Source organism: Gorilla gorilla, chromosome 10 (genome assembly GCF_029281585.2).
Source record: "Gorilla gorilla gorilla isolate KB3781 chromosome 10, NHGRI_mGorGor1-v2.1_pri, whole genome shotgun sequence".
NCBI classification, from domain to species: Eukaryota; Metazoa; Chordata; class Mammalia; order Primates; family Hominidae; genus Gorilla; species Gorilla gorilla.
Genome location: NC_073234.2, coordinates 36,694,691 through 36,717,500, shown reverse-complemented (window position 1 = coordinate 36,717,500; position 22,810 = coordinate 36,694,691). Strand labels below are relative to the sequence as shown.

General features: G+C 45.1%; 1 protein-coding gene across 2 annotated transcripts in view; it reads left to right on the top strand.

Moving 5' to 3' along the window:
- RASSF3 (Ras association domain family member 3) overlaps window positions 1-22,810 on the top strand; it is an 86,599-nt gene that overhangs the window by 58,263 nt on the left and 5,526 nt on the right. The window contains exons 1-4 of one of the 2 annotated variants that reach the window (XM_055358082.2): window positions 12,312-12,443; window positions 15,546-15,653; window positions 18,987-19,224; window positions 22,248-22,357. In XM_055358082.2, coding sequence (XP_055214057.1) covers window positions 15,645-15,653; window positions 18,987-19,224; window positions 22,248-22,357 — 357 coding nt within the window. In that variant the 5' untranslated portion in view covers window positions 12,312-12,443; window positions 15,546-15,644. Of the gene's footprint in view, window positions 1-12,311; window positions 12,444-15,545; window positions 15,654-18,986; window positions 19,225-22,247; window positions 22,358-22,810 lie in introns of those variants that run through there. The other variant, XM_004053505.5, reaches the window with a different exon arrangement.

Sequence of the window (22,810 nt, the reverse complement as noted above, 5' to 3'; positions counted from 1 at the left end):
ACATTAGAGGACTCTATATGAACAAGTTCCTAGGGGAGGAAATTGGTGACTTAGATGAAAGGGTGAAAAAGGTGAAACCTTCACTTTGTTGTGTAAGGGATTGTCCCAGAATGTGTGCAATTTGATGTAGTCCTTCTTGTCTTCGTTTTTTCCTCAGATGTTCTGGATGAAACAGTTCCCCCTGTCACACGTGGAGATAAGGATGTGGCTCTAGGCAGGGCATATCCTGTGTTTAAGACTGTGTTGACTCTTCTTTTACAGTGTCTGCCACTTGTTTCCTGCCTAGGTCTTTAGTTTTGAGTGAAGTACAGCTGTGAAGTCCTAGACTTGTAATGCTAAGGCGTTCATTATGTTAAATTCAGTTTCTTTTTTTCTTTTCTCTGCTTCACATCAGCCGTGTACTTTAGCAGGTTTCCAGTCCAGCCTTGGTAGCTGGGCTGCCGTTCTCCTTGACCCGTCCCTTTGCAAGCAGCAGACCACGGCCGGGGTTGGGAGTCCGGCTGGGCCACTGACCCCAGTGCTGAGGAAAGGTGGAGCGGGAGGCCCTTTCCTCCCAGCCTCGGGCTTCCTGTGCAAGCCACTGAGGAGGAAAAGGAGCTGGAGGGCGTGTGAACCCTCAGGTTATACAAGCAGCACTTCTGTGCAACAAAGAAAATGTAAATTGCTGTAAATTACCAAAAAAAAAAAAAAAAAAAAAATTGCTGGCTATCTGCTTTCCAGGGCAGATGGAGGGTAGCTTTTATTTATACATTGGTCAGCTGATTGAGTAATGTTTAAAAACCACCTTTACTTCTGGCACTTCTTGGCAGTATCAGTTTTGTTTTTTTTTTTAATGGATAGAGAAGCTTTTTTATTTTACAGATTATAACTGCATATCTTTACCTGAGGGAGCTCAGGTTTGCTCTATCTAGCAGCTTCCACGTGTCATCTCTGTATGTGCAGTTGGTGCCTGCATTAAGGAGGACGGACAGCCTTGTGGTGTTGATGCCTCTGTTCTGTGTCTAAAGCTATTTATTTGGGGGTGGCTGCCCCATGAGCAGCACATCAAAGTGGTGTTCAGTTATGCTGGCCAAGTGCTGAATTGCATTGTGTTTATTTTTATTTCCAAGGTTATTTTATTTTTTACACATGAAAGCCTTTTTCCCTCCTAGATTTTACTTTTTTTTCCCTGATTAACAAAGATGTGCAGACTGAGGATAAGTTTTTGAAAATTTTGTGAAAATGTTGAAATTTTTATGCAGAAAGAGAAACAAAGTGGGGGCCCATCCCAAATCTCACCAATCAGGCAGAAACTATTTGTCATACTGGATATGGTTTCTCTCTCTCTCTTTTTTTTTTTTTTTTTGTGGGGGGGATCTTTTCATTAAAAAACTCTTCTGTAGGCGTGTTAACAGCACTTGCATGGTCCTTAGGAGATGAAGGTGTTTCGCCATTTCTGGAGTGTTGCACATGTAGTTTTCTTCTTTTTAAATTGTCAGTGGCCCTGGCCAGATTACTAATTCCCTACTAAGTTGCCAGTTGTGCTAGTACCCCACCCTCCAAAATCCATATTGACCTTCTGTATCAAAATGGCTAAGTCGTCAGAAACCAGCAGTGGGCAAACGTTAGGGTCTCAGCTTTCCTCCTTTCTTTCACTTGCTTGGCTTCATTGGCTTTGAATCAGATAGACCCGGGTAGGAACCTCACCTAGCCCCTCCACTAACTTTGTGAGCTCTGGCAAAATAAATCTCCCTAAGCCTCTATTTCCTATATGCAAAATAGGGATGATAGTATTACCCAATTCCAGGGTTATTGTAAGAATTCAGAGGCAAGTTGTGAAGGGTGTGGCATGGTGTCTGGAATGGGTGATGATACAGTTCCCTAAGGGGAGCTGCTGCCACCTCTGTGCTGGGGACTCTCCCTTTGCCCCATCCCAAGAATTTGGGTTGGCTAATCCTGCCCTGTCTGGTTTTGGATGAGGGACCAGGAAAGAAAGGGAGGCAGGATAGGGGAGGTGTTCTTGAGAAAAACCTTCTTTTTCCCTCTGCAAGTATTTGTTTCAGGCATTTCGTGAACCCTCGAAGACTGATGGGGGCTGGTCCTGGGTCACCCCAGCAGGGTTCAGTGAAGTGGGCCAGGGGCACTGGACTCTCGGCTTTCTCCCTGCAGGGGGATCTGCCTCCCTGGCCTCGCCTCTTGTGATCTTCTGTGCATGTTCACTCCTTACTCACTCTGAGCCTTCTGACTCTGACCAGCCTGTGTTCCTGGCATTCTTTTGATGATGTAAGTGTTTCACACCCTATCTGCAACCAAGCAGGAGGATGGAGAGGACTTCTGCAGCAAAGAGTACCTCTAGAAATTGCTTTTGTGAGGTTCTTTGAGGTGCTAATCAGCTAACTTTTATTTGAATTGCTCTGACTTATCATTTAATAACTCCAGAGGACTTTTTACTTCCTTGGCAGGAGGAGGAAGGTGATTCCTCAGATAAAACCAAAACCTAGGGCTGCACTTCTGAAGGAAATTGCTGCTCAGGTAGGGCTGGATGTGTAGGTGTTCTCCATGGGCCCATGCCATGCCTGTACCAGCGTCCTGAATTGACGGCAGCAGAGGGGTATCTTTCTTCATTCTTCATCATTGATTACCTGAGGCAGAATGAATACTTGTACACTTGGGATTTCAGCCATGCCTTTTAAGGGCTGTGAACAGACTTATCAAAGAGCCATCTTGAGTGGCCTGTAGGGCGGAAGGGAGAATACAGGACAAGAAAGTGGATGGAATTAATGGGAACAAGAGTGATATAAAACAGTTTAACCCCCTGTGGCCCTCTTCAGACTTTTACATTTGTCTATTTTTATTTATTTAAAATTTTTTAACTTTTGTGGGTACGTAGGTGTATATATTTATGGGGTACATAAGATTTTTTGATACAGGCATATAATGTGTAATAATCATATCAGAGTAATATCACCCCAAGCATTTATCATTTGTATTACAAACAATCCATATATATTCTTTTAGTTATTTTATTATCTTATTTATTTATTTATTTTGAGACGGAGTCTTGCTCTGTCACCCGGGCTGGAGTGCAGTGGCACGATCTCAGCTCACTGGAACCCCCGCCTCCTGAGTTCAAGCGATTCTCCTGCCTCAGCCTCCTGTGTAGCTGGGATTACAGGCCCGTGCCACCGTGCCCAGCGAATTATTGTATTTTTAGTAGAAATGGGGTTTCACCATGTTGGCCAGGCTGATCTTGAACTCCTAACCTCAGATGATCCACCCACCTCGGCCTCCCAAAGTGCTGGGATTACAGGTGTGAGCTATCGCACCCAGCCTATTATTTATTTTTGAGAGATAGGATCTTGCTCTGTTGCCCAAGCTGAGTCATGCTCACTGTATACTCTACCTTCTGGGCTCAGGCAATCCTCCCACCTCAGCTTCCCAAGTAGCTGGAATCACAGGTGCACAGCCGCCACTCCTGGCTAATATTTTTATTTTTTGTTCAGACGGTGGGGAGGCTCTTGCTGTGTTGCCCAAGCTGATCCTGAACTCCTGGGCTCAAGCGATCCTCCTCCCTCCGCCTTCCAAAGTGCTGAGATTACAGGTATGAACCACTATGGCTAGCCTGGTCTACAGAAATGTCTAATTTTCTTCAGACTTTGTTCTCCCTTCAAATTAGGTTTCATCTGGCAGAGTGGCTACTCCATTTGTTTGCAAGCCTCTGCCCTTGATGTTCAGATTCCTGCTGCTGGTGGAGCCGGCTGAGTTTCCCAGATGGGCTCCACCTGCCTCCTCCTCGGTTGCTGCAGCATTCATTGCTTCGTGCTTCCTGTCTGGCTCGCCTCCAAATGAGCCTGTTCATTTCCTTTCTCCGGAAACTGTCCTTATCACTGAGGTTCAAAAGTTCCATAAAGGATATGGCAGTCTTGAGACTTGACCTCCAAACTTTGACCTTAATAAAAACTGGTTTTTTAAACCCAGCCAACCTGAATGAGTGGACTATGGCTTTTAATTGCTGTTAGCTGAAGGAGATGTATGGCTGCTGGGTGACGCCTTGAACAGTGAGATGTTATATATAATCTTGAATTTGGGGTGGTGCTTGTGTCACCACTCGGAATTATGTTGTCAGCCTCACTTCCCTCCTGGCTTCTTGGCAATTGTCTTTATTAATGTTTTCAATTTTCTTACTATCCAGTGAACTTACTTTGTATTTATTGTTTGGGGTAGTGTTGTAGATGGTATTAATATTTGAAAACTTACTGTTGAAAGGGACCGTAGTCCAGTGGCCTCTTTTAATAATCAGGGAAAACTGAGTCCATGAAGACACGCCTGCCTTTGAAAACCTAAGAATCCACTGCTTTTTCTGTTGAGACAGACCCCACAGAGATCTCCGAGAGGACGGCTGCAGCAAGAGTGCTGACTCCCATGCAGCCGCATTCCTTTTCTAATTGTCAAAGCTGATTAGTGGATTTGGATTGGCGTGGCTCGGAGGCCTCTAATAATCTTTCCTTTCTCACATAGCTCACCTAGAATTTGAAGAAAATTAAACCAGTTGTGAAATATATCACGTTTCAGAAATGAACAGCATCTTAATTGATTCCCTTTGAAAACACATCAAACTGGGATTTCTGAGTGTAATCTGGTATGCCTTGAGGTGGGGACCTCATGCTGGGGCACTCAGAGGAGACTGGTCCACCTCCAAGTTTGTTTTCTGGCTCCAAACAAATGAGTGGCTGTTTGACTGTTGGCACACTACCCAGTTTTAAAAGTACAACCATATAGGGTATGGAGGGCTGGTAACCAGGGGGTTTAAAAAGTGAGGTCATGGAAGGCCCAGATGAAGCTCTTTTAATGTGTATCACAACTGCAATTAATCTTATTAACATGCTGGGCCTGTTCCTGCTTTCGCTGCCCCGGGTGTGTGAGAGTATTTAGGGGGCATGCTTTGAAGGATTCTTGTTCTTTGATGATGCACATGGATAACAGAAGTACATCAAACTTTGTATCTGGCATTAAAAGGGCTTTTGTATGCCTCTGTAGATTCATTCAGTTCTGAGAAGAGAGCAAAAAGCTTCATGCCAATTGATAAGATGTACAAAAGAGGGTGGATTGCAAATGCAGTCTTGCAGCAGTGAGCTCTATGACCAGATCAGAATCAGCTGAACAGGAATGGAGCCCTCTTCTATATCCAACACTAAGGTAGTTCCAGCACAGTATTCTGGGAGTGAAAGATGTAAAAAAGCAGCCAGGCACAGTGGCTTATGCCTGTAATCCCAACACTTTGGGAGGCCGAGGTAGGAGGATCGCTTGAGCCTGGGAGGCGGAGGTTGCAGTGAGCCGATGTGGCCCCACTGCACCTCAGCCTGGGCGACAGAGTGAGATCCCGTCTCAAACAAACAAAAGTGTAAAAGCACTGTTGTGTATTTGGGAAGCAAAAGTATGCACAGGAAAGAACAAGGCATAGAAGGTGTTGTGGATCCTAAACCTGAATTGATGAGGGTAGCATGGGGATTCTGAGGGCAGGGAGGTAACTGAGGGCTGTTGTGGTTAGGACGGCTTCCTGGGTGGGGTGGGCCTTGAACGCAGAGGATTACCAGGTGAGGAGCAGGATGGGGTGCAAGTGGTGCTCTTAGCTTGTGCTGACTGGTAGGGCAGTACGTAGTGAGAGGTAAAGTTGGGGGAGTATAGTAGCAGCGGGTGGTACACTTCGGTTTTCTGTGTGCACTCTTTCTCTCTTGCTCTCTTGTTTTCTTTCTTACAGGTATATTTAAGGAAGGCTAGTATAGTACTCCAGCCTTGTAAGGTTGCCGCTTCATTTTACTTTTCTAGACCATGTGTTAGAAGTTGTCTAAAATACCCACCTAGACTCCCCCCTGCTTCTTGCTTAACAAGTAACCTCAAGGACCAAGAAAGAGGTTAAAGTTTCAAGTTCAACAGATGGGGATTGCGTGTGCTAATAATCCTCTAATGAGTAGAATCTGCTCACTTCAATGAAAAATAAGAAAAAAGAAATATTCCTTTATAATGTACTCATTTGCTCATAGTTAATGAATATCACATAAGATGAAAAGTCTCTTAAGGTTTTCTTGCTATGTCCTTTAACTGGTTTATTTTTTAATTTTTAAAATTTTAAATAGAGATGGGGTTTCGCAATGTTGCCCAGGTTGGTCTCGAACTCCTGGGCTCAAGCGATCCTCCCATCTCGGCCTCCCAAAGTGCTAGGATTACAGGCATGAGCCACTGTGCCTGGCCTGGTTTCTTAACTGCAGGATTTCTTAGAGTCTTTAACTTTCTAAGGAACACTGGGAATCTCTAAGAGGAGTGAAGGAGGAGGAAGAACAGGAGGGCCTTTTCTGTCCACAGCACATTTTGGAGGATTGGTGTTCCATGGAACACTCTTTGGAAAGCATGGCCCCCTGCTGTTCTGCAAAGCTGTGTGCCTTGCCCTTGTTCATTCCAGTTGCCCTCTGTTTTTCCACTTACTTTTCCTGCCCTGAGATAACAGTGATGCATCTATTGCTACAAGGAGGATTAGGGGATGGGGAGAGGCTGTTAAGTCCCTCTCTAACCTTTTCCTGCTGTTCAAAGCATGAACAAAGTGAACATCTTATATGGCTGCACTAAAAAAGTTGCCTGCTTACAAGCTGAATTCAGGCAAGATGAACTCCTGAATCCTCACATAAATGGAAATAGAGCCCCACCCTGTATCCTGCCATTAAAAAAAAAAAACAAAATCCTCTCATCTGGCAGGGGGAAAAAAATCCCAGCCCTAGAGTGGCCAGGATGAATCAGCATGCCAGGGCCATACACCAAGATAAGCATTGAGTCTCTAGATGTGGCACCATGGCAGATTATCAACACTGGTGCCGTGAGAACACTGCAGCAAGCAGCACACTGTACTTTTAAGGACAAGAACAGCAGCACCAAACACCCCAGAAACAACTGTTCTGATTCTTTCCTTCAGGAGTAGAATTTTTTTTTTTTTTTTTTTTGAGACGGAGTTTCGCTCTTGTTGCCCAGGCTGGAGTGCAGTGGTGTAACCTCCATCTCCAGGGTTCAAGCGATTCTCCTGCCTCAGCCTCCTGAGTAGCTTACAGGCCTGAGGGATTACAGGCATGCGCCACCACACCGGGCTAATTTTTTGTATTTTTAGTAGAAACAGGGTTTCTCCATGTTGGTCAGGCTGGTCGTGAACTCTTGACCTCAGGTGATCCACCTGCCTTGGCCTCCCAAAGTGCTGAGATTACAGGTGTGAGCCACTGTGCCCAGCTTTTTTTTTTTTTTTTGATGGAATCTTGCCCTGTCGCCCAGGCTTGAGTGCAGTGGCACAATTTTGGCTCACTGCAACCTCTGCCTCCTGGGTTCAAGTGATTCTCCTGCCTCAGACTCACAAGTAGCTAGGATTACAGGCTCACGTCACCACACCTGGCTAATTTTGTATTTTCAATAGAGATGGGGTTTCACCATGTTGGCCAGGCTGGTCTCAAACTCCTGACCTCAGGTGATCTACCCACCTTGGGCTCCCAAAATGCTGGGATTACAGGCATGAGCCATTGCGCCTGGCCACTTTTTTTTTTTTTTTAGACAGGGTCTTGCTGTGTTGCCCAGGCTGGAGTGCAGTGGCATGATCTTGGCTCACTGTAACCTCCATCTCCTGGGCTCAAGTGATCCTCCTGCCTCAGCCTCCCGAGTAGATGGGACTACAGGCGCACACCACCATGCCCAGCTAATTTTCTATTTTTAGTAGAGACGAGGTCTCCCTGTGTTGCCCAGGCTGGTATTGAACTCCTGGGCTCGAAGGATCCACCTGCCTTGGCCTCCTAAAGTGCTGGGATTACAGGAATGAGCCACTGTGCCTGGCCTGGAGTATTGCTCTAGAACATCCTGTTTCACATCGTTTTATGTGGGGTTTTTCCTTCCTCATTCTTCATTTACACCTCTGTCTATTATAGTCTGTATTTGCAATGTTTACTACAGTAATTAGATGAAGCTTAAAATTCAGTTCTCATTTCCAGGGCTCAGAAGCCACATGTTGCTTGTGGCAGCTCTGATGGACAGCACAGTTACAGGACATTTCCTCCACTGCAGAAAATACTGCTGGATAGCCCTGATGTATATCAACAATGCTGATCATTATTTGAGAAAACTTTCTGGGCTCCCTCAATACCTCTGCCTACTTTATTATTTTAAAACAATTTTTTGTAGGTGCATACCACCATACCCAGCTATTTCTATTTTTTTGTTTGTTTTTTTTAGAGACAGGGTGTGCTGTGTTGCCCAGGCTGGCCTTGAACTCCTGGGCTCAGGTGACCCTTCCGCCTCAGCTTCCCAAAGTGCTGGGATTATAGGCGTGAGACACCATGCTTGGTGACTCTGCCTACTTTAATATCTTAGAGGTTTTGGTACTGAAAGTGAAGAACATTGGACAGACATCAAACGTAAATACAAAACTGTCCCAGGTGGCTCTTCTCATACATTTCACTAGGGTTGAGCAGGACATGCTCCCCACCTGGAAGACCCTCCTAGGGCTTTGTAGGTTTAGCTCTGTGTGACAGTTCTCTTTGTATTCATCACAGGGCGGCCTCCACTTTGTATACCTAAAAGACTTCTGAGAACAGTATTTTTCCCTATTAATCATATTTTAAAATCTAGTTTAGGAGCATCTAACTTCACATGCTGAAATTTTCTTTTGAAATTTCCTTTGAAACCCCCACACTGCTTGCTCTGTAGCTCCTGGAAATCACTTACTTCATACCATGCTTCATTGCATACCTGCTTTGGTTTGCTTATAAGTCCCTCCATGAATTCATTGGAAATGTCTCTCCCAGAGAATGTTTTTCTCTTTAGGTCTGGTCCATGGTACTTTATTTGATGTCCTTATTAGAAGACATCTAGAGGAGTCAAGACCTAGACTCAGTTCAGTTTGAGCTAGGCTTGAATTCCATTTGCAACATGGGATGGGCCCACTGCTCCAATAAATGTGATGTTTTGCATGTGAAAGGTGCTTGATGTTTTGCTCTATGCAATTCCTAGGCTAGAACCTGTTCTGTCTGTTATTGCACTGGGTATTGCAGTCTGTTGGTCATCAGCAGGTGACTGCCTATTGCCAAAAGAGATGATGAGATGAAAAGTAGGAATTCATGATTTCAGAATCTAGCCTTACTTGGAGAAAGCACCTGTTGGCCTGGGAAGTTCACCCTTCTCTGCTGACACAGGCTGGACCCCACACCTGACCAGGTGTCAGAGCACCTGTGAGAGCTCTGGGACCTCCTAGTGGCAGTGTGATGGTACCACTTACTGAGTGTCATGCCACTGGCATCAGGCACTGTGCATATATTGTCCCCCACTCAATCAGAGCATCTGTGCTATTAATATTTGCTCTTTTTTGTTTGTTTGTTTGTTTTTGGTAAAAGGTCTTTATTTTTTAAAGAGATCCGTAATACCAAAAAAAAAAAACCAAAACCCAAAAACCTCTTGTGGGGCTGGGGTGGGGAGTAAGGTAAACTAGGCTGTCAGCCAAGCAAAGGCAGAAAGGTGGGGTCCACAACTGTCTCTCACAGCTTTAAGTGCTTGGCACCAATAGGCACTCAATAAATAGTTGTTGAATAATGGCTTATATTATATCTTCATAACAGTTGTGTAGATATTCTTTTGCACATTTTACAGTAATGAGAAAACTGAGGCCCAGAGAGGTTAAGTAACTTGCCTCTGGTCACACAGCTAGAATGTGGCAGAGCTGTGTGATTTTAGACCTAAGTATGTCTAAATCATAGTCCACAGGCCATCACTAAGCTAAAGTAGAGGAAATGATAGGGCCACATTCACCTTCTCTCTTTTGAACAGTCACTCGTTTTTTGAAGCGGGGGTGGGGACAGAATTGCTGTGTTGTCCAGACTGGAGTGCAATGGCACCATCTCAGCTCACTGCAACCTCTGCCTCCCAGGTTCAAGCGATTCTCCTGCCTCAGCCTGCTGAGTAGCTAGGATTACAGGTGTGCCACCACACCCAGCTAATTTTTGTATTTTTTGTAGAGATGGGGTTTCACCATGTTGGCCAGGCTGGTCTCGAACTCCTGACCTCGTGATCCACCCACCTCGGCCTCCCAAAGTGTTGGGATTACGGGCGTGAGCCACCGCTCCCAGCCTGAACAGTCACTCTTAATTGCACTATGTTTATTTGGGCGTTTTGTTATGTTTTTATGTTTTTAATTTTGATATAATTTCACAGTTATAGAAAAATTAACCAAAAGAGTATAAACAATTCTCAGACCCTTTACTGAGATTTGTTGGGACATATTCTTAGAAAGTCTGAGTTGTGAGCCTGTGGGATTGGGCCACACTTCTTGAGTAGAGCCTGGGTCATGCTACCCGAGAACTCCTGGGTGCCTGTGAGGTTGGGTGTGTCCCATCTGAGAAAGTTCGCTGCTGAAAAACAGTGACGTAATCCCACCCAGGAACTGAAGTGAGCCTGAGAGCAGCTCTCCAGGGCTTGCTGGCTGGAAACAATGAGGGAAGAGTCTAGGATTTATGAAATATTTTTTTGTGGAAGAACTCTTCCTCTGAGAAACTGCCGGAGGGTTTGGGGAATACAAAACAAAACTGACTTATGAAAAGATGACTTGTAACTCACCAAGCAGACGCTCTCAGGCGTGGCATGGTGCCCTCACTGGCTGCCAAGAACAATAACTGACACATTATCCACAGACGGCTGCACCCCATGCCATTTCCTCTCCTGCCATCACAATGAAAGACCAGAGTTGACACTTGGTATTGTATCTATTCCACGTCCGCTGCACCATTTTCTTTTAACCCTTCTTTCTTGCTCTCACCCCTTTACCTGTTGGAGCTACTATGCCCCTCCTGGGTTTCGTTTTCTTCTCTTCCTTTTTCCTGGGCATACAGCTGCGTTCCTAGAGATTGTGGTTCTGATTCATAATCAGTGTATGTGGAGGAAGGGGCAGGATTCTATTCTGTGAGGGGACGGGAGGGTCTTTTTTAAAGGGGTAAACAATTGGGAAGTTTTTAGAGTTAAGGGTCTTTCTCTGATGCTAAATGAAACCACTGTCCTCTGTTCCAAGGCCTGAGCTTATGTCTTCTTTGCTATGAGACCCAGAGAAACAGTGCTTGGTGGCCATTTTGGAAGCAGTTTGTCCTTTGACCTTCCCCACTCCACTTGTGCAGACACCACGCCCCGTGAGGACGGGTGTGGTGTCTGCTGCTGAGCCTGACTGCCCCACACTTAGGCAGGTACCTGGCACATGGCAGAAGCCCAGCAAATATTTGCTGAATGATGAGGCCTTGGTGTATGATTGCTACATTTTTGGCTTAAAAAGTACAGCATCAGGGCCCTTTGGGTTTTACCTGCTTTTCTGGGATATACTTTCCAGCTGATCTTTGTGGTTTTTTTTGTTTGTTTTTGAGACAGAGTCTCACTCTGTCGCCCAGGCTGGAGTGCAATGGCGTGATCTCGGCTTACTGCAACCTCCACCTCCCGGTTTCAAGCGATTCTCCTACCTCAGCCTCCCAAGTAGCTGGGACTACAGGTGCTTGCCGCCATGCCCAGCTAATTTTTGTATTTTTAGTAGAGACAGGGCCACCATGTTGGCCAGGCTGGTCTCAAACTCCTGACCTCAGGTGATCCGCCCACCTTGGCCTCCCAAAGTGCTGGGATTACAGGTGTGAGCCACCACGCCCAGCCAGTTTCCTTGGTTTTTAATCTCTGAGAAGGAAAGATAATTGTTACATAAGGATGTCTCAGTTATCTATGTGTGGATGATCCAGGGAAAATTTCTCTTTCCAGACTGGCTTACTCTTTGGATTTTCCTCAAGCTTCTCAGTCTGCCTGTGCGAAGGGGCCTAAGGCTGGGTGTTATGTCCCATAGCATGAGCAAAACCTGTAATTTAGGGTTAACCAGCTTTACTTAACTCCCATTACCCCTTTTCCTTCTCCTCATTCTTAGAATTCTCATGTGAGTGGTAGTAAGCCCCTAGGATGTATGTATGCTGCTGTGTATGTGCTTAGCCATTTCCTGTGTATTTAATGGTGAACCTTTGGTGATTCCTCACATGGAACCCTTTTGCCCTTGGTCACACTTGTGAAAGCACCTCCACATCTTTGCAATCAGATCAGCCTAGGCCAGGAAGCACCTTAGAGGAGGTGATTGACTCTAGTTCCTTGTTTGGTAGAAAATGAGGGAACAGGCTCAGAAAGGTTAAGCCCAAGGCACAGGGTTAGTTGGTGACAGACCCAGGACTGGAGCCCAAGTCTTGCAGGTGTGGTGCACTTTCTGCAACACGCCTTTGCCCTGCCAACTTCACATCCCACATCCATGAGATTTTAAGTCCCTTATTGTACACTTTTTAGTATATGCTTTGAAGAGTCTTTGGACAGTTAAAACTGAATGTACAAGCCAAGACTACCTCATTTTCTTCTTCAGCTATGACTGGTACCCAGCTAATTGTGGATTGGTAAGAGCAAGACAATCAGAGATATGATACATGTTTAAAACTTCATTGGGGCTCAGTGCAGTGGCTCATACCTGTAATCTCAGCACTTTAGGAGACTAAGGTGGGAGGACTGCTTGAGCCCAGGAGTTCGAGAGCAGCCTGGGCAACATAGCCAGACCTCATCTGTACAAAAAATTAGCTAGGCGCAGTGGTGCTTGTCTGTAGTCCCAGCGATTCAGGAGACTGAGGTGGGAGGAATGTTTGAACTCAGGAAGTCAAGGCTGCAGTGAGCCGTGATCACGCCCCTAAACACCAGCCTGGGTGATAAAGTGAGACCCTGTCTCAAACAAAACAAAACACTTTCTTGGAAGTAGTCACTGGAGCTTTTGAAAGTTTATTTTAATCCACAGCTTTTCCCCCACCAAACACTAATACCAAAAATAAGATTACTTTGGGGTTTTACCTTGGCAAATAGGATGCTCCCAAGGGACTTTGAAGCCTACCCCTGAAGCTAGGGAATGAACACATTATCTTGTGCTGGTATTTATCCAGTATTACCCAATATACTGACCCATTAGACTTCACCAGGATGGTGCTGACGTTGAAAAGTCACAGAGATAGGCCGGGCGCCACGAGATAGGTGGCTCACGCCTGTAATCCCAGCACTTTGGGAGGCCCAGGTGGGCGGATCATGAGGTCAGGCGATCGAGACCATCCTGGCTAACACGGTGAAACCCCATCTCTACTAAAAATACAAAAAATTAGCCGGGCGTGGTGGCGGGTGCCTGTAGTCCCAGCTACTCGGGAGGCTGAGGCAGGAGAATGGCGTGAACCCGGGAGGCGGAGGTTGCAGTGAGCCCAGATCCGGCCACTGCACTCCAGCCTGGGTGACAGAGCAAGACTCCGTCTCAAAAAAAAAAAAGTCACCAAGATAATTTGTAGCCAGCACACCCCTCTTAGGGTCTAAAGTCAAAGATCTTGAGGCTTCAATGGATCAAGAGCCTTTTCTTACTCTACATGGTATTGATGCAAGTTCTGTAGTAGCCCCTCCTGGTGTATTTACGACACTAGCTTCCAGTGGGCAGATGGAAACCAGTGCCTGCCTGGAGACTATCCAGCTGTGAGAATGGTGTGATGTGTCTGGCAGAAAGAGGCGTGTTTACAAAGGCTTTATTTTGCAGGCGTAAATCATTGGATTTTAACTGTTCTTCCTCTCTTTGTGTTGAATCTGATTATGCAGCTTTTCTGTAAGTTTTTAAATGTTTACCCACACCAGACCTTTGGGGACCGATTGGATTTAGTGGGAGCACCCTAGAAGACCTGGATTAAAGTGGAACTTGGTCTCTCAACTAGTTGGGTTGTCCTTGGACAAACTGCTTGACCTCTGTAAATCTTCTGTCCTTATCTGTAACGTAGGGGTGCTAATTAGCATTAATTAGCTCATTGTTGGGAGGATTAAATGAGAACACCCCTGTGGAAGTACTTAGAACTCCCAGTAAAGGCTGGAGTTAGGGAGGATTAGCAGGCTTTCATTTGCTTCCACATTTTTTTTCAGCAGTTTAATTTACTGAAACTGGCATAATAATGCCTCCTTGATTAGGTTGTTGGGAGAAGTAAAGGCGATACAAGTTTGGTGCCTGGTATACTTCATCAGGGTGACAAAATGCTGTCATTTGGTCATTTGTGATCATGTCTGCTACTGCATAATGTCATGCACTGGTGGGACTCTTTAGACAGCTAATTATTGGTAAATTCTTCACAGTGAGAAGAGGATTTAACCGATATTTCTCCCTCTAGAGTGTGGGGAGGTAGAGAAGTGAGTGAGACTGGAAGGGTGGGAAGGAGAAGTCTGGCTACTTGTATCTTGGCCTGGGGATTTGTTTGGAAGATGAATTATCCTCTGGTAGTTGTGTACAGTTTACAGGTCAGTGATTAGTATGAGTCCGTGAATAGTGCCAGTTAATACTGATTAACTGCTGTACTTTTTGCCAATAAATATTGTAAAGCTATAAAGACAACAGAGTTAATACAAGTTGCTAAAGAGAAACTTGTGGTAAATGTCTTTAAATGTTGTTTAAAATAGAAATGGCCAATCTAGCAGGCATGCTGAGGAAATGATGTTTTCGCAGAAGGGAAATTTAGCAATGACAGTTTTGCAGAATATATTGGTAATGAAATGTTACTTGTAGCTGCTGACAAATTAGTTTTCTTAAAAAATATATCCCCTAGGAAGACTGTAGTATGAAAGAATGAGAACCGTAATTGGTGGATGAGCCTGGAGAGTTTGAAGGTAAGAGAGAAAGAGAAGCAGCGAGGGAGAGAAGGAGAGAGAGAGAGAGAGAGAGTGAGTGTGTGTGTGTGTGTGTGTGTGTGTGTTTCAAGGTAACATGCAAGAACAATAAGGTTCTTCTTGTGTGGTTGTAATTTTTTTTTTTTTTTTTTTGAGACAGGGTCGCACTCTGTCACCCAGGCTAGAGCATAGTGGCATAATTATGGCTCACTACAGCCTCGACCTCTGGGCTGAGGTGATCCTCCCACCTCAGTCTCCTAACTAGCTGCGACTACAGGTGTGCACCACTGCGCCCAGCTAATTTTTGTATTTTTTGTAGAGATAGAGTTTCCTCATGTTGCCCAGCCTGGTCACAATCTCCAGGGCTTAAGCTGTGCCGTCCTTGGCCTCTCAAAGTCCTAGGATTGCAGGCTTCCGCCACCACACCCAGCCCTTGTGTGGAATTTTAAAAAAATCCTGACTTATCCGTTTTTTTTTGTTTTTTTTTTTTTTTTGAGACAGAGTTTTGCTCTTGTTGCCCAGGCTAGAGTGCAATGGCGTGATCTCAGCTTACCACAACCTCTGCCTCTCACGTTCAAAGTGATTCTCCTGCCTCAGCCTCCCAAGTAGCTGGGTTTACAAGCATGCGCCACCATGCCCAGCTAATTTCGTATTTTTAGTAGAGACAGGGTTTCTCCATTTTGGTCAGGGTGGTATTGAACTCCCAACCTCAGGTGATCCGCCCACCTCAGCCTCCCAAAGTGCTGGGATTACAGGCGTGAGCCACTGCGCCCGGCCTATCCGCACTTTTTTTTATGATTGCTCACATGTGACATGTCTTGTTTTTCTTCTAGGATGTTGAGAAAGAGAAGGAAACCCACAGTTACCTCAGCAAAGAGGAGATCAAAGAGAAAGTTCATAAATACAACTTAGCAGTCACAGACAAGTTGAAGATGACCTTGGTAAGTACTCACAATACTATTTAGGTTGACACCTGTCAAAAGACAAATATAAATTGTTGGTACTACAATCTATAGTTCTAAATATCTGAATAACATTTGTAGAAGTGTAGTAGTCAAGGTATACAGAACAGGAAAGTGGAATATTTCTGTGGCTTTCCATTTAAATCTGTATTGTGAAGTAGCTTTGTCTCAAAAATCAGTTGCTGGGTTAACCTTAAAAAAGTGAAACACTTATAATTTTATTTTAAAAGATTTTGTGACCCACCCCTCCCTCCTCAAAGGATTTTTAGCATCATTACCTAACATACAGAAATGGTGACTCAGATTCTAAGAAGGTGTTTTGTTTTGTTTTGTTTTGAAACAAGGTTTTGCTCTGTCACCTGGGCTGGAGAGCAGTGGCATGATCACCGCTCACTGCAGCCTCAACCTCCGGGCTCAAGTAATCCTCCCACCTCAGCCTCCCGAGTAGCTGGGACCACAGGTGCTTGCCACCATGCCCAGCTAATTTTTGTATTTTTTGTAGAGACGGGGTTTTGCCATATCACCCAGGCTCATCTCAAATTCCTTGGCTCAAGGGATCTGCCCAGCTTGGCCTCCCAAAGTGCTGGGATTACAGGTATCAGAAGCCCCTAAGTTTTTGTCTTGTACAAAATAAATATGGAAGTGTCAGGGAAAGGATTTTGAGCCCATGGATTGGAATATAGAGGTATATAATAGGATAGTTTTCTCTGCGGTCGTTAGTGTAAGACAAGGTACTTAATACTCAGTTTCTTCCACGTAGCCGTCGCAGGCTTCCACAGCATTGTACCACACTGTTTGAAGCATGCAAACAGGGAGTCGGCGTACAGGAGGGAGAAGCCTCAGGGCCTGGTGACAGGGAAACGAGCTGACAGCGGAGCTAGAGTATTCATGTTCCTCTAAACTTAGCTGGCATCTAGGTCTCGCCTACCCATTGGGTGGCCTGCCTTCTTCATGGCACTTGTCAGCCCTTGGTGCCAGTTTCCAGGGCACTTGGATCCCCGTCTCTCAGTCTGTTTACTGTGAACTGACAGAGTTTGGTAAAGGACAAGGTGATTGATTTAAAACAGGCCCTACCGAATCGGTGATTCTTGGGGAGGAGCTTTCAGATAGAAACCCTTGTGGTAAAGGACCCCTCCCTGGTAGAACTCCTCCAAAAAGAGGGGAGAGGAGCAGAGAATCCCAAGATAACTCTTCATCATTCCAGCAGCAAGATTTCTTTTTCAAACACATTTTTTCATCAAAGGAGAATTCCACTTGCTATGTTTTTTTTTTTTCCTTTCCTGATAGAGACCAAAACAGATACAAATTATCCATGTCATTTTAAAGATAAAAATTTTAGGCTGGGCACAGTGGCTCACACCTGTAATCTCAGCATTTTGGGAGGCTGAGGCAGGTGGATCACTTGAAGTCAAGAGTTCGACGATGGCTCACGCCCATAATCCCAGCACTTTGGGAGGCCGAGGTGGGCAGATCACGAGGTCAGGAGATCGAGACCATCCTGGCTAACACAGTGAAACCCTGTCTCTACTAAAAATACAAAACTTAGCCAGGCGTGGTGGCGGGCGCCTGTAGTCCCAGCTACGTGGGAGGCTGAGGCAGAAGAATGGCGTGAACCCAGGAGGCAGAGCTTGCAGTGAGCCAAGATCGTGCCACTGCACTCCAGCCTAGGCGACAGAGCAAGACTCCGTCTCAAAAAAAAGAGTTCAAGGCCAGCCTAGTCAACATGGCAAAACCCCATCTCTCCTAAAAATAGAAAAATTAGCCAGGCATGGTGGCGGGTGCCTGCAGTCCCAGCTACTCAGGAGGCTGAGGCAGGAGGATCACTTGAACTCAGGAAGTTGAGGCTGCAGTGAGCTGTGTTCGTGCCACTTCACTCCAGCCTGGGTGAGAGAGTGAGACCCTGTCTCAAAAAAAGAACAAACTAGAGAATTAGGATTGAAAATTGATCTTGTGGGAAGGAAGAAAAATAACACACCATAAAGGTAGTTTTAAATGTTCTACTTTAACTGTGGCATTTATATGTAACACTTGACAGTTTGTTTTAATAAAACAGTACAATAAATCTTTTCTAAATATACTGTTTTTGTTTGTTTGTTTTTGAGATGCAATCTCTGTTGCCAGGCTGAAGTGTAATGGCGTAATCTCGGCTCACTGCAACCTCCACCTCTGGGTTCAAGAGATTCTCCTGCCTCAGCCTCCCGAGTAGCTGGGATTATAGGCACCTGCCACCACACCCAGCTAATTTTTTTTTTTTTTTTTGTATTTTTAGTAGAGACGGGATTTCACCCTGTTGGCCAGGCTGGTCTCGAACTCCTGACCTCCAGTGGTCTGCTCGCCTCGGCCTCCCAAAGTGCTGGGATTACAGACATGAGCCACTGCGCCTGGCCCCAAATATACTGAATACAAAAATAAAAATAAAAAGTGAAGACCAAACTGTTATTACTGTTTTTGGCAACTAAGAAATAGTAATTCTACCATCTGTGAAGGTAGTTGTTTTTAAGATCTGTACTGTGAAGTATAGTGGTTTGAATTTGTTTTTTTTGTTTTGTTTTGTTTTGTTTTGTTTTTTGTTTTTTGTTTTTTGTTTTTGAGACAGAGTCTTGCTCTGTCGCCCAGGCTGGAGTGCAATGGCGTGATCTTGGCTCACTGCAACCTCCACCTTCTGGTTTCAAGCGATTGAATTTTTTTTTTTAAATGCTGCTTAAGAGACCCGAAATGCATTCTATGCTGTATGGCATATATGCTGCATTAAAAAGTTAAGCAGAGTGAGTAATTCAGTGCATATGAATATAGCCACTAGGAATGAAAATAGCCTGTTTTCTTACTGTCCCCTTGTTGTTGACTTCAGTATTTCAGAGCCCTAATTGTGACCTTCCTTTTGTGTATAATAGTCACCAGTTGAGGATGTTGTTTCCTTTGAGCCTGTAGCCTAGACATATCCCCCAAGCTTTAATAAGTTTTGTGGTTTGGCTAGCATCTGCTCCGTTGGATTGTAACCTCGCAAATGGGCCCTGACCTTTTGCCAGTAGCTTCAGGGGCATGAGTCTGGGGCCGGCAGTCAGCCACAGCATCAGGAGGCTTCTTCAGTGTCCACATCTGCCCTGCAGACCTTGCCTCTGGAAGCACTTTGCCTGGTGTGTTAACCACCCTCTGAGGTCATTTCCTTGGGGGCAATCTTTAGTGAAGTTCTGCCACAAACCTCAAGAGAAGAGAACAAAGGAGTGTTTCACCTTCCCGTTTTGTTTTGATATGCTTCTTCCCTAAAGTGCCACCATCCACCCAGCTAAGTGTGTGCTTCTCTCCCTGCTTCAGAATTCAAATGGGATTTACACTGGCTTCATTAAAGTACAGATGGAACTCTGCAAACCTCCACAGACTTCTCCAAATTCTGGAAAATTCTCTCCCAGTAGCAATGGCTGTATGAATACACTTCATATCAGCAGCACAAACACTGTCGGGGAAGTGATCGAGGCCCTGCTCAAAAAGTTTCTCGTGACTGAGAGCCCTGCCAAGTTTGCACTTTATAAGCGTTGTCACAGGGAAGACCAAGGTACGCTGCCAGCTTAAAAGGAAAATGGTCTGTGCTTCTACTTACATCTGCTGTTCTCATTAGCAGAGGGAAGACTGGTGGGTCTTATCCATGTCAATTGTGTCAGAACCTGGAGTCCAATGCTGGAAGCCATGGTGATCTTAGCATGCACTTAGTGCTTCCTGGCTGTCCATATTTTTGAGTTGGACAGTTGAGGGTCTGAGGAGCTTGGAAGCATCCATATGTGATTGGCAGTTACGAGTATTTTGTGTTGTTGGTGGGGGGATGGGGCGGGGGCTGTTTTTGGTTGTTGTTAGGAGTGGCTTTGATTTTAGTTTTCTTTAGGACACAAAAGAGTGCCTCTGTGTTTGAAGTTTTCAATAGCACATTCCACATTTGATGTGCATCAGTACGTGGAGTGGTTTGGTGGACCTGTGCTGAGATCTTGCGACTGGGGAGGCACATGTGCATCACAGCACATTTCAGCATACTGATGGAAACGGCCCAGCCCTGGGCTCTCCTGTTTCCTTAGCTTGTCTCACTTGGTGTTACACAGGGACATTTTGGTACTCTGTCCCCCAGAGGCTCATAAAATGAGTGAATAACATTTTGATCTAGGGTCTGACTAAAACTTCATATCCACATTCAGGGGATAGAAAGAGAACATTAAATATTAAATTACTGCATGAAACAGAATGAGATATTCCAGGTCAGGCAGTGACCAGAAATTGATAACAGTGGTGGACAGTAGTGATTCATGCGATTTGAAATCGGGGTGTGTGTGTGTGTGTGTGTGTGTGTATGTGTGTGTGTGTGTGTGTACAATAAACTATTTAAGCTTTCTTTGGTTTTTCTCGGTAAAGCCTAATGTAGCTATAGAAGAAAATATATTAACCTTGACATGATAGTAATGTTCTTCAGTTACACAGGATGAAACCCAGCTCATTGCTGAGTATGCATACATCTTTTTAAAAACAAACCATGGGGCTAGACCCTGTGGAATACAAAGATGAACAGGCCAGCGTTCCTACCTTCAGAGGTCACAAGCTTAGTATTGTGGGGGCTTATATCTATAGGGAAATTGGCACCTGCGATGCAGTGCATCTGGAAGTGCCACAATAATGTAGAGAAGCTCGATGGCATTTTTATCTGCCAGTTTCTTTGCCTGCTCACCTGGTCTTTAGCTGTACAATCTGAAAGTAATAGTGACTTGTTGAAATATTACCCCCATGGCTGGCAAATCCTTTAACATGATTGGCAATGTCACTGTATGTGTGTGTCTAGCATGAGACATATATAGCTGTGCTTGAAGCTACCAGAGCTTATATTCTGATTGCTTGGTTTGTAGCTGCTAATTCGCTAATTCTTTTTTTTTTTTTGAGATGGAGTCTCGTTCTGTTGCCCAGGCTGGAGGTGCAGTGGCGCAGTCTCGGCTCACTGCAAGCTCCACCTCCCGGGTTCACGCCATTCTCCTGCCTCAGCCTCCCAAGTAGCTGGGACTTACAGGCTCCCGCCACCACGTCTGGCTAATTTTTTTGTATTTTTAGTAGAGACGGGGTTTCACTGTGTTAGCTAGGATGGTCTCGATCTCCTGACCTTGTGATCCGCCCGCCTCAGCCTCCCAAAGTGCTGGGATTACAGGTGTGAGCCACCGCACCTGGCCTCGCTAATTCTTAATTAATCTGTAGAGAGATTTGCTTTTAGAACTCTTGTTTTTATGTTCTTTGGATGGTATATACATTTTTTTAAATTTGTTTTTTGTTTGTTTGTTTGAGACAGAGTCTTGCTCTGTTGCCCAGGCTGGAGTGCAGTGGCACAATCTCGGCTCACTGCAACCTCCGCCTCCTGGGTTCCAGTGATTCTCCTGCCTCAGCCTCCCAAGTAGCTGCAATTACAAGTGCTCACCACCATGCCCAGCTAACTTTTGTATTTTTAGTAGAGACGGAGTTTCACCATGTTGGTGGCCAGGCTGGTCTCAAACTCCTGACCCCAGGCAATCTACCTGTCTCGGCCTCCCAAAGTGCTGGGATTACAGGTATGAGCCACCACTCCTGGCCTTGGTTTTTGAGACAGTGTCTTACTCTGTCACCTAGGCTGGAGTACCATGGCATGATCGTAGCTCATTGTAACCTTGAACTCCTGGGCTCAAGTGATGCTCTTGCCTCAGCCTCCTAAGTAGCTAGGACTATAGGCGGGCACCATTATGCCTGGCTAGTTAGAAAAAAATTTTTTTTTTTTGGAGACCAGGGTCCTGCTATGTTGCCCTGGCTGGTCTTGAACTCCTGGCCTCAAGTGATCCTCCTGCCTCAGCCTTTAAGTGTTGGGATTACAGGTGCGAGCCACTATGCCTGGCCTATTTTTATTGTTTTTAAAGGAGTAGTGGACCCTTTTTTAGGTTTCTTATCTTGCCTTTTTTTTTTCATTTAAAAAAAAATTTATTTATTTTTTGAGACAGAGTTTCACTCTTGTTGCCCAGGCAGGAGCGCAATGGCACGATCTCGGCTCACTCCAACCTCCACCTCCCAGGTTCGAGCGATTCTCCTGCCTCAGCCTCCCAAGTAGCTGGGATTACAGGTGCCCGCCACCACGCCCGGCTGATTTTTTGTATTTTTAGTAGAGACAGGGTTTCGCCATGTTGGCCAGGCTGGTCTCAAACTGCTGGCCTCAGGTGACCCGCCCACCTCGGCCTCCCAAAGTATTGGGATTACAGGCATGAGCCACCATGCCTGGCTCTTACCTTGTTTTCTAAAAGGAAGAGTAGAGCTAACTAACTATAAGCATATTTTGGGACTAATACCTATTAAAATTTATTCTTGAAAATAATTTCCTTCTTAATCAAGGCACAGTTTATATTTGAACAGAAACAGAATAGATTTTATTCCACTGTGGGCTACTGGTATTAAATAATAAGATGAGCCGACTGGCGACTTAGAGGCTGGGGTAACTTGGATGGTTACCTTGATCTGGAGGAGGGGATCACAATGGGGAAGTGGTCTCAGGAATGGCTGAATACTCTGTAACATGCTGCTTGTTTCTTTACCCAGTCTACGCCTGCAAGCTCTCAGACCGGGAACATCCACTCTACCTGCGTTTGGTAGCAGGGCCCAGAACAGACACACTTAGTTTTGTTCTTCGTGAACATGAAATTGGAGAGGTAAGTTATTGTTCACTATTGCTTTAAACTATACAGAACAGCTGGCCCTATTTTATTGCAGTAGCCTAGTGACTTGGCTATTGATGGGGGATGGGAAGAGAAGAGAGTTGGAGGGCAGGGAGAGGGAGAGAGATTTTGAATTGTCAGAAATGAACCCAAAGTTAGCCTATGATGTCATTCTCTCACAACCTTATATTATTAGTCTGTCATTTTCAGAGGTGGGAGAAAATAAAGTTTTTTTACTTGATCTCCATCCAGAGAGTCATTTTCACCCCTTCCCACCTCCAAAATACTCCAGTCCAGCTGAACTTTGAAAGTTGACACTCACCATGTGTTTGCTACTAACAAAAGTCTCCAGGCTAATTCCCTTCTAAAGGGATATAAAAGGAAATTTGATCTCTTTACCATGGAAGGCATTTAGCTTTCTAGCATCTTTTTTTTCCCCCTTGCCCA